The following is an 11418-nucleotide window of genomic DNA, read 5'->3' as shown; positions in this document are numbered from 1 at the left end:
TGAAACTATAATGCAATTCTGTAGGAACACCAGTGATTTTTTTTTAAAAATCAGATGTTAAGACATTTGTGTAGAAGCGGCCCTTGTTTGTTCTATGAATGGTGCATACTGTGTTTCAGGAGCACGCAGTCACTATGCCTTGCACGTGGGTGATGGCATGTGCGTATGCCCCGTCGGGATGCGCCATCGCGTGTGGGTAAGTAGGGCCTGCAGCAGCTTTTCAGATTTCCTGTGAGCCATAAAATACTGTTGTATGGGCAAAAACATGCGAACTAACACGAACTTATAATATTTGTTGTTTGCTTGTTAAACAATGTGTTAAATTCCTCCCTAAACTTTATCAAAGAAGAATAACACAAAAATCTCTTTCATAATTATTTTCATTACAGACTGACAGTAGTATAAGTTTTAAACCTATCCATTCCACTCTCAAATGCTGTTTGGTGGGGACTACAAATTGGTGCAAATATTTTGGAAAGCATGTTGTTAATGTGTATCAGAAGCCTTGAAAAAGTTATAACTTTCGATCTAATGATTTTACATCTAAGAACTTGTTTGAAAGTAATGATCAACAATATAGAAAAAATATGAATAATAACATTTATTGTAGTATTATTTAAAATAAAGCCAAAAAAGGGAAACGGTGTGTCCATCAAAGGAAATTAAGTGGCTTGTGGTATATGAATTGAGTGGAATTCTATACAGCCATTTAAAAGAAAATTCTTAATTACAGTAAGTGAAAAAGAGCATCTAGGTTACTAGGAAGATTGTGCCTTATTCTCTGTTCTTCTGGAGCACTGTTTAACAGTTGGCATGCGAACTGCAACCAACATGATTAACTGTCCCTGTTAAACAACTCTGGGACTGTTCAAATTATTTCTACTGTAGAATTTCAGCTCTGTTTAGAAAAGAGACATTAGTATAAAGGCTGTAAAGAACTATACTGAAAATGCAATAGTAGTTCTTTCTGGATGATGGGACTGTGGGTATTTTCTCTCCTTTATAATTTTCTTAACTTTTAATTTTTAAAAATAAGCATATATCATTTTTATAATTAGGAAAAAAAAAGTTTTATTCCAAATTTTGCTTGGATCTCCAAGCAAAAACTTTGGTACCTTCTCCATCCAGAGTCATACCATCCATCACCCCCAATGTCCCTCTCTTTGGGCGGCTGCTTTGGGGTCATCTTTTTACTCTCTCTTCCACTTGCCAAGACCCAGTGTGCCTTTGGAACCCATGCTCACATACATGTGTTTCATATTTTTCAATTTTTTAAATGACTCAAAAATAGGTTGTTTCTCCATTTTATAACTAGAAGCGATATTTATATAAAATTCATCCCTACTTCCTGAAAGGATATGAGGTGACCACAATAAAAGCTGCACATATACACATAAGTACATATGTATGAATATGTATGTATTTCGTAAATGCCACATATGTAACACATTTATATGTATATACCACAATTGTAGATGCAGAGGAGTTCAGCCAGTTGTACGATCAGAAAGCCTAGCCCCCACAAGACTTTCCTCCCTTCAGATACCAATTGTAAATTCAGGGGTCCCCACAACAACCATCAAGCTCAATAATTTATTAGAATGACTCACAGAACTCAGTGAAGTGCTGTATTTAGTCTCATGGTTTTATCACAGTGAAAGCCTACAGTGCAAACCAGCCAAAGAAAGAGATGCACAAGGCAGAGTCCAGGAGGGGCTGGTATTACCTCCTCCCAGCTACCATGTGTGACTCTGTGCACAGAGTTCTGCCAGCCGGGGCTGCTCTCCCGAGCCTTTGGTGTCCAGAGTTTTTCTAAGGGCTTGATCACATGTTGTACACACGGCTGACTTACACTCTCCGGGCTTTTCTGGAGGTTCAGGCTAATACCTTTACTTTCTAGTTTCTCCACAGGTCAGAACTGATAGGGTGTGTCCCAAAGTCCCCATCACACATCACTCTGTTAGGCTGTTGGGTAGCCAGAGCCCCAGACAGACAAAGACACTCCCATCAGGCAGGACATCCCAGGGAGCCTGAGATCACCTTCCAGCAGCTGGGGCCAAAGGCTAGACCTCTCATTAGGTAAGGTTAGTTCTTCACTACTCAGTAGAAATGATAAGTACTCTACATTAAAAAAAAAAACAACAACAAACCTCTAGGATAATATGTTTCTAACTGGGAATTAATTTTAGCAAATGCGTAGAGTTGGGTGGGTTACATAATTTCTCAATATTTGATATTGAGGTATCAGCTGTCTGGTTCTAAACAACAAAAAGAATATATTGGATAGATCCTTCCACAGTATACAATGAATATAATAACGTAGGAACAATGTCTTCAGCATTAGTTTAGAAAATGATGCTATAGGCTATTTTTTTATTTTCACCCTCACTATATGAAAGCTAGTAGAAGAATGTCTGTGAGAGCAGACGGGTAGTTAGGGGAGAGAACAGTTTTACAAGGCCCAGGTAGATAACTTTCTGGTTACAACCTGACACACAGAGAGAGTTCAGAGTAGAGGGATGGCCGGTGCCTTAATCTTAGTCCTCTCTGGTTCCCTGGACCCTGGCATATGGTGGCAGCCTCACAGGTTGTTATGAAAACCAAAGCTATGAAGTTCAAAGTAGGAATATTTTTGAAAACATTTTATAAAATATGAGGTTCAGTGGATGAAGAGAGCATCACAAACCAAACTGAGAAACACTGGATCCTCATCTTACATAAAAGCACCATCTCCCTTTCCTACTCAGACCTTCCCTTAAAATTGCTAAGAGCAACTGTGATTAATTTGAGTTTCTAGTGATAATCTAAAATAGTGTTTCTCAACCATGGCTTTGTGACATCCCTGTAACTCCATTATCACACAGACCCACACCTACGCCACATCCTCTTAATGTCCATAGATAATAATGGTGATATTTTTATCTCCATCTGCCTGACTCCTGGGTCTACCTCTGGGTCAAGTTGGTTCCAAACTTGAAAGCTAAAACTCCAACAGTATTGACACAATCCCTTCTCAAAACAAAAGTGTTAATTGATTATATGCGTGTGTGTAAATATTTTTTACTTCAGAGCCATATTCTTCAAGAAGCCTTCATTCAGGTGTTATACACTACCTATGAGCAACTGTGTGCAAGGCTCTGGACCAAGTAGCCTAAGGAAATTCAAATTTGAATAAAACATAGTGCTTGCCTCCAAGCAAGAAGACTATAAAAATAACAATGACCACTTACTGAGCATATAACCTGTGTCAGAGGCTATTCTGAACTCTTTATGTAATCTTCACAACAGCCCCTTGTGATAGGTGGGTGGGATCCACTCATTTTACAGTTGAGCAAACTGAGGCTCAGAGAACCTAGAAAACAACCAAGATCACAAAATGAATTAGATACCAAAGCAGAGACTGAACACGAAATGCATCACATTGCAGAACTTCTCCACTTCTCATAGCAATGCAAATAACCCTAAGCAATGAGTATCCTGACAGAGCTACAGAAATTATTCTGAAGCTTCAACATGGGCAACCAAGTGTCAGGGAAGCCTCTGGTCCACAACATGCTGGTTCATTGCCACAGACAAGCACAAATCGTTCTCATCCACGTGATCTATAAACAAGCTTGTCAAAGCTAATTACTAGTAATAGATTACCCCAGTCTAAACCTGCAGCTCCAAGCAGTTAAAAAGGCAAAAGGGTCCCCAAAGGCCTCAGAAGAGGGTACCCCCTCCTAAATATCATTCCTCATTAAAAGGAAGCAGGGCTCCTTGGAGCAAGGTTGATTTTAGGTCTGGGGCAAGACAAGAATAAAGTGAGCCTAGGGTATTTTCTTGTTCTAGAAAGCAAGGAAATGTTCCAGAACCAATAGAATTATATCAGAGGGAAACAGGAGCTGTTTGATGGGGCCCCCACTGTCCAAATCTGGGACAATTTGAGCATCACATGGAATAATGATAGTAATGGATCATAACACAGTTTAAGAGAAAAAGGAATCCATGGGTGTACCATGGCGAAATACTAGCGAAAGGGAGGTTCTTTACAGAAAAATATCATCTAATAAGTGCAGAGGGAATTATCAAATTAGAAGATCACCATTTTGTACTCCTCAAGTAGTATTTGATTAAGTAAGGCTTATGCGGAAGCCTTTGTATGAAAGGTTGTTGGGAAACAGGATGTTTGCATGGTCTCAAAGTATCACACCACGGATTTTTACTAATTACAAATGAATCGCCTTTACCATGGAGAGATCTGATGGTCCCCCCTTTAACCAAGTAAGCAAAGTTGGCATCACCAGCCTTGTTATAAGAGGCCTCCTGAAATGAAGCAATAAGAAAGAAGTACATAATACCACCTTTATCCTGTTGTGGCCGAAAACGTCATACTTGAAAAGTTTGTGTGGATGAGAAAGTATACACATATTCTATTGCCCTCTATCCACATCTGACACTTCTTTCTTTCCATGCTAGTGGTTTGGATAATAAGTGTTCTGTGTATCCACTGACGTTTGACAAAAATGAAAACATGGCTGCCAAAAAGAAGTCTGTTGCCATGCACACCAACTACCTGTCAGCCTGCAGCTTCACCAACTCTGACATGCAGGTAAATAAGGGGCCTGCGTGATGGGTCGGCCTGCTGGAGAGCAGGGTAAGTGGTAGAGAACTCAAGTGGTTGCAAGGAGGGGAAGCTTTTCCAGTGTCCCTGTTAACAGGAGGGTGTGCTCCAGTGGTTGGCTCAAGAGGAAATTCCTTTTGTTCTTCATTGGTGGTTATTATTTTTTAAAATAAAATCAGAAATGAGGAAAATCAGGGCTCTTGGTTTTGATAGAATTGAGATAAACTACATACCACTGAGCATCCTCCTGCAGTTGACTTGGTGGGGGTGGGAGTGGATCAGGGAACTTTCTGGGGTGGTAGGAATTCCTGGCTCCTGGTCTGAGAGATGGTCCCAAGGTCCTTACATGTGTAAAACTTCACTGAGCTGCTGAGCTTCAGAGTTCTGCACTTTACTCACCTCACTGAACCTACTTTGCACTTCCGCGTTAACAAATGCAAAAAGAAAAAGCTTCAGATAGTAAATCTGTGTCCTACTTTGAATAAACCACAAAGTGAAAACAATACAACTTTAACATTTTGACTATGTTTTTTATTTATTAACATCTATTCTGCAACCCTTTCTAGGTGTCCACTACCTACATTGCCAGATACTACCTGGCTCTGGGGCTGGAAGCAGTCTCAGTCTCTGTCCTTAGGGACCTTCAATGAAACCAGTTGTGACTGAACCTCGAGCTCAGAGCAGGAGGGGTGGTCACAAACTTACTGCAAAGATTTGCCTGGGCCAGCCTTAGAGGGCTGGGGTATTGCCAGTGAGGGGAGCACGGTAGGAGGCAGGCAGCCTGAGACATGGACAGGGCCAGATCACAGACTCCCTGAATGCCTGGGCTGGCCCCGTGGGTGGAGGGGAGCCACTGCAGGGGCTGTGCTGGATCAGATTTGGTTCTCTTTTAAGGAGGAGAGTATCTAAGTCAGATTAAAGCCCTCCATAGCCCACTCTGGCTTCAGCTGACTAATGTCAGAATGTGAGGGAGACCAGGTGACTGAATAATTGTTTAATTGCTGACAAGGTGGGTGTTCAGGCTTGGAGTGCAGTGTTTACACCTGTTATTTGTGACTAGGAGCCTTGCAGACCCTTTTAGTAGGGGACACTGAACCAATGCCCCTTGAGCCTGAGGAGCCCCCCAAAGCAACAGATGATGCTTAGTCTGGATGAAAGAAAGCTCAGACGGATGCAAGAACGGTGGGTTGTCAGGCATCTGAAGTGTCTGGTGGAACCCCATCACCCTCACTCTGTATGGATGTGGGGATTAAAGAAGGCACCTGTGAGGTAGAAAGTGCTTTCTTCCTGACGAGCAGCGAGCTAGAGATGGAAGTAATGGAGGAAAGTCCTGCTGGTTACACTGGCTACCTCTGCAGGGTACATTGTGGCTCAGACTCAGAAGGCTGGGATCAAATCTTTGCTCCACTGTGTTCTAGCTGGTCCGTCCTAAGCAAGGCTTCATTCTCTGTGTTTTGTTTTTCTCACCTGCAAGTGAGGATGGAAATAAATTCCTCCCTCATAAGGTTTTCTGAGGATTAAATGAGATGATTTGTGTAAAATACTTAGTACAGTCCCTGGTAAATATCAATGTGTTAGCTCTTACTGTTTTATTATTAATATTAACACAAAGCTTCACAGGTGATTCAGATGCATGGCCTGGTTTGGGTACCAAATTAATAAACCTTAAACTTCCTTCCCTCTCTGGAATCTAGGATGAAAAAAAGAAAAACTCAAGTGGCTGGTATAAGACTATGGTAGTAAACCTGCAAATGCTTTACATTCCAGAATAAATGAGTGACAGTAAATGAAAGTTCTGTTTAGTTCACTTATCATAATGTTTGGTTTTTAAAATTTATTTATACACCTATTATAACAAAGATCACAAAAATATTTTTAAAAATTTAACTTCTAAAAACTATTCATTGCTTTGATTGCAAAGTATAATATGGAAAATTCCCAAATTAAAGAGCTAGACTATGGTAATCATTTAAAGCAGATTGTTTGGACTTGATGTCTCAAAAAAGATTGGAGATTATTGACCCTTTGCAAGTGTTAGGACAGGAATGGGGTGGAGCATCCACTAGTGGGCATGGGCCAGGAAGGATTGGAGGAAATTGTATCATATTACAAAATACAAGCACCCAAATTAAGACACGGTCCAAGCCTTGTGTGTTCATAAGCTACTTTTACCAGTCTTGCTCATCTTGTCGGATGTACACTTGAGGGAAGTTGAGGCTGGAAGGAGTCCCATGGACAGCTGCAGGGGCTTTGCAGCCTTAGAAATTCCCCAAATTTGAGAGCTACCCCAGAGTGGGGGCTTCGAGGAGGGCCTCGGGGGTCGTGTCTAAGAAGCCTGAGTGCTACAGAATTCACCCAGCTCTTGCATCAGAGGAAAGCTCCATAGTGACCTCTCCTGCCTATGAAGGGATCCTAGGCTTCCTGCAGGCTCAAAGCCAGAGTGGAAGCAGATTCCCCCTCCTCGAAATGTGTTCTGTCCCTGCAGAACAAAGGAGATACTTCATAAGCTCTAGGCCTAGCATGCAAGAGAGAAGGGGAGAGAACAGGGAGGAGGGAGAGAGAGTCTATCTATAGCCCTATAATTTCAAAGCCCAAACCCAAAGTGGCACCCCAAAAAGAGGATAAAAAAAAACAGCAGAATGGACCAGTGGATGGAGAAGGAGACAGCCCAGGCCCTCAGGCTGCTGAGCAGCGTACAGACACAGCTGTGCCTTCGGATTCAGACAAGAAGCTTCCTGAAATGAACATTGATTTATTCCAACAATTGTTTATATTAAAACAGACTATTATTAAAAAAAAAAAAAAAAAATCTTATCACCTGGGAGCAGCCAGAAGGTGGGGCTAGGGAGGCTCTGCTATCCGGGGCTTAACCCCCACTGTCCCTCCATGGCTTCTCAGGACCAAGCAGTGCAGTGCAGTCAGACGGGTATATGAGCCCATGAGCCCTGGATCCCACTGCCTTTCTCCCAACTCCATGAAGTTATGCTCAGCCAGAGCCCAAGCCTCACACAAAATGGCAGTAACAAAAATTAAAACCCTAGCTCTACCCCCATGCCTTTTTCCAGGCACCCCAGTGTTTCTTTCCCCGTATGGGCCAGGCTTTGAACTTGTAAGCTATACAGAGGCTGCTGAGGGATAGCTACACTGACCTGACAGATTCTCAGAAAATATACCCTTGATCGTATCATTCTGCTTGGAAGCTTTCCATGGCTTCTTGCCCACAGGCTAAAGTCCTCACTCTACACAGGCACACCTTTCATTCAGTGCAGAGGTAGGCCTCACCTGCAGTGAGCTCCCTCTAGTCCCCTCCCCTTCACCTGGCCAGCTCTCACTCATCCTCCAAGACCAGCTCAGATGTTTCCTGAGCAGGTGCCCCTTCTAGCGGCCTATCTGTATCTCAGCACTTCTCACATTCTGTTCTAAGTTATCACTGTCTTATCTAATGAAATGACCAGAAAAACTTGTCTTACAGTGATGCTAAGTTTCTTAGGCCTCACACAGCAAGGGAGAATCCCAACTTGACAGTATCTCTATAGTATCTCAAAATGGAGAAATCAGGAAAGGGTATTTGGAGGGTTTCAGGGTCCAGGCTGGGTAGGATTTTAAGGTGAGTCTTTCGAGGCAGAAAACTGGTTGATGACATAACAGCTTTGGATTGGTGAGCCTTATGAAGTAAGGGTCGTGAAGTGAGTCTTAATGAGCAAGCTATTAGTCTTGTTAAGGAGTTTAGTTGCTTCACAGTCTTATTTTGCAGGAGCAGGTGTTCCCTGTAGTAAGCAGCTAGGTTATTTTTACTTTGTCTCAGCATCGTTTAGCATAGCACCAGGGAAGTATGTCCCATTCTGACAGCGATTAACATGAGGACAGGGAATTAGGTTGGTTTCAGTTCTAAGAGGCAATCTTTTGAAACTGAGCTCCAAGAGAGTAGAGACCAGGACCCAATCTTTCTGCAAACCCTAATGCCTAGCAGAGCACCTGGATGTGGGCAGCACACAGCCATTGTTTGTTGGCCCTGTGTGCGCATGAATGTCAGGGCCTCTCAGTGGCCCTGGGGAGCCTCTGGGGCTCCCTGCTCTGGGAAGATGCAGCAATAGGATAATGTGTCTAACAAAATGCTACCTCAACCCTTGCTGCTCCAGGTGGGATCCAGTGACCAGCATCAGCATCACCTGAGAGTCTGTAAGAACTACAGCATCTTGGACCCCACCCCAGACTGTATTAGCAAGCAGCCTGGCGACTGGGGTGCCCATTAATGTTTGAGAAGCACTTTATGTGTCTGGCCTGCAGAACAGTGGGTGTGTGGCTGCTTGTGGGAGCTATTCGTGGTTCTGTTTAGCAACGTTCCCAGAGCACTTCCTACATGCCTGGCAGGCATACAGCCCTGCAGGTACAGCAGGGAGGTGTCCCGGATTTCAGACTCTGGAGGAGAGTAGGCACAGAAGCATAGCTTAGGGACAGTGCAGGTGTCCAAAAATGGACTTTTTCTTTCTCAGTACTAGAAAAACACTTCTGCACCGGAATCCAGATTTAGCAGGGTGTGTGTCTTGCTTGTTTAAGGGGCTTCTTTTCCCTGTGGAACTTTAAGCATCTCATGGTCTTTCACCTGACAGAAGTAATAACGACAACAGTGCTCTTCCTGTCCTTTTCTGTGGGCAGATTCTGACGGCGAGCGGCGATGGGACGTGTGCCCTGTGGGACGTGGAGAGCGGGCAGCTGCTGCAGAGTTTCCATGGGCACGGAGCCGACGTGCTCTGCTTAGACCTGGCCCCCTCAGAAACAGGAAACACCTTCGTGTCTGGGGTAAAGAACCAAGGAAGATCTCTAGGGGTCCTCTAGGGAGGCTTGTGGCGGCAGTTCTTGTTAATTCCTGGGTCTAGACTGAACACTTCTCTAGAAGGGGCCACAGGAATTGTTCTCAGCTCCCCACTGCACCCTGAGTTTTCACAGCAGTGGTGGTCCTTGGTAGGCAGTTACAGTGCTGGGATGTGAAGGTTTCCCATTCTGCTACTGACATTTAGCTGTCTATAGAAGGATCAGGAATGTTCTCCTGGTATGAATGAATACTGCAACTCAGCCTATCTGTCACATTTGAAAATGTCATTCCTCAAATAAATAGCTGGAAGTTAGCATCTGAGAGCATAAGAGACAGCCACAAGGGCACCAGTCTAGTCAGATGGTACCGAGGCGAGGCAATGCTATGGTGTGATCAAGGCTTTGGGGGTGGTGGGACGCTCTCCCACTCCACTCCTGCCGGCCGTTAGGCCCCTTTTAATCCCAGAGCATTTGAGGTAGAGAGGTAGACAAGGCAACAGTGTCAGAGAGGAGCACCAGAATAAGGTTAGAGAGGTAGACAAGGCCACAGTGTCAGAGAGGAGCACCAGAATAAGGTTAGAGAGGTAGACAAGGCCACAGTGTCAGAGAGGAGCACCAGAATAAGAGGATAACCAGGTTCCAGCTTTGCTACGTGACTCTAAATCTCATCATCTTTAAATTAAGCATAAGACACAATAATATTTGTACAACCCACTTCCCTAGGATATTTTGAGCAGTAGGTAGAAGAGTTTACAATGTGTTAGGCACATGGGAGGGGCAAGCATTTCTGTAGACAGCTGGGAATAAGAATGGAGAACTGAGCTGGCCGACGTGACCCTGAGCCCTGTTTCACTTCAGTCAGGAGATAGTGGTGAGGAGGATGACAATTACACACCGTCGAATGACCTTTGCAGCTGGAAGACGTAAGAGCCCTTTGCTCCAATGTGCTCCCATCTTAGTTTTGGGCATTAGGCCAGGGCTCTATGGTCTCTAAGTAGCAGGGAGCCCAATTTTCTTCCTGGATATTTGGCCATATGTGTATGTGTTTCATTCCTGGGCCTTTGTGTAACTGTATTTATCTCTCCTCAAATACACTGTTTACTCAAATTGTCGATATCATTGTGACTTATATTGTCTCTTTCAGAGCACTAAACTCCATCTGATTTAGTGTCCTCTAAAGATTAGAAGACACTCCTGATTCTTTTGTCTACATTCTGAGTAAAGATACTCAGAGTGCTGAACCCCACAGCAGGTCTTTCTGAGATATGGTACCTCTTCCCACCCTTTCCTCTGAGTTGAAACCAACAACTTGGACACCAATTTTAAGCCATTACTTTTTCTGTTTGACCATTGAGAGTCTACATATACTACCCAAGCTTGACAACAGGACTGCTCTATAGGAATCTGTTAAAATTCTCCTAGAATCATGATAATATAATGTGAGAGCCTCATGTTTGTGATTCTTTGGTCATGTCAGCAACCCCCAGAGAGTGCTCACTTCACAGGTGTTGAGGCAGAGGCCCAGGGAGATGACTTACCCAGGCACCAGCTAAGTGCTGGTAAGGCCACAACTGGGCTCCTAGTTTGCCGATTCCCAGTCTAGCATGCTACTGGGGTGGAGATGGCACAAAGGCACCTGGTGCTCCACCTTTTCTCAGGGCTTCCCAGACACCTGAGACAAAGCTGGGAAGTCCCACTGCACACCCACTGTATGCCTGCCCTCCCCTCTGAGGCAGAGATACAGAAGAGTGAGGAAGGAAAGGGAAAAATCAAAAGAAGGAAAATGTCCCTGGGGAAGATGAGAAGCAGGCTCTGGAGCTTTTGCACCCACCCAGAAAGGTGAGAAAAAAGAAAACATGCTATCGTGGGAAGTTGGGTCCTTCTCTTACCCTCAAGACCTAGTTCTAGCCTCCTGAGGGCTTATTAGTTGAGGAAAGTGGCTTTAGGAAAAGCTAGTCTCAGAAACGTATGTTGTCAGCCATTTACTGATGCAAATAAATGGT

At 43.8% G+C, this 11418-nt stretch overlaps 1 protein-coding gene across 1 annotated transcript in view; it reads left to right on the top strand.

Annotated features, from left to right (window-relative positions):
- The window catches only part of GNB5 (G protein subunit beta 5), a 43706-nt gene that overhangs the window by 24958 nt on the left and 7330 nt on the right, over positions 1-11418 (top strand). The window contains exons 4-6 of the mRNA XM_023527720.1: positions 120-196; positions 4459-4591; positions 9260-9403. Of these exons, the coding sequence (XP_023383488.1) occupies positions 120-196; positions 4459-4591; positions 9260-9403 (354 nt within the window). The remainder of the gene's footprint in view (positions 1-119; positions 197-4458; positions 4592-9259; positions 9404-11418) is intronic.

The sequence above is a fragment of the Pteropus vampyrus genome, unplaced genomic scaffold (genome assembly GCF_000151845.1).
Source record: "Pteropus vampyrus isolate Shadow unplaced genomic scaffold, Pvam_2.0 Scaffold19, whole genome shotgun sequence".
Classification (NCBI taxonomy): Eukaryota; Metazoa; Chordata; class Mammalia; order Chiroptera; family Pteropodidae; genus Pteropus; species Pteropus vampyrus.
This window is presented reverse-complemented; position numbering and strand designations above follow the sequence as displayed.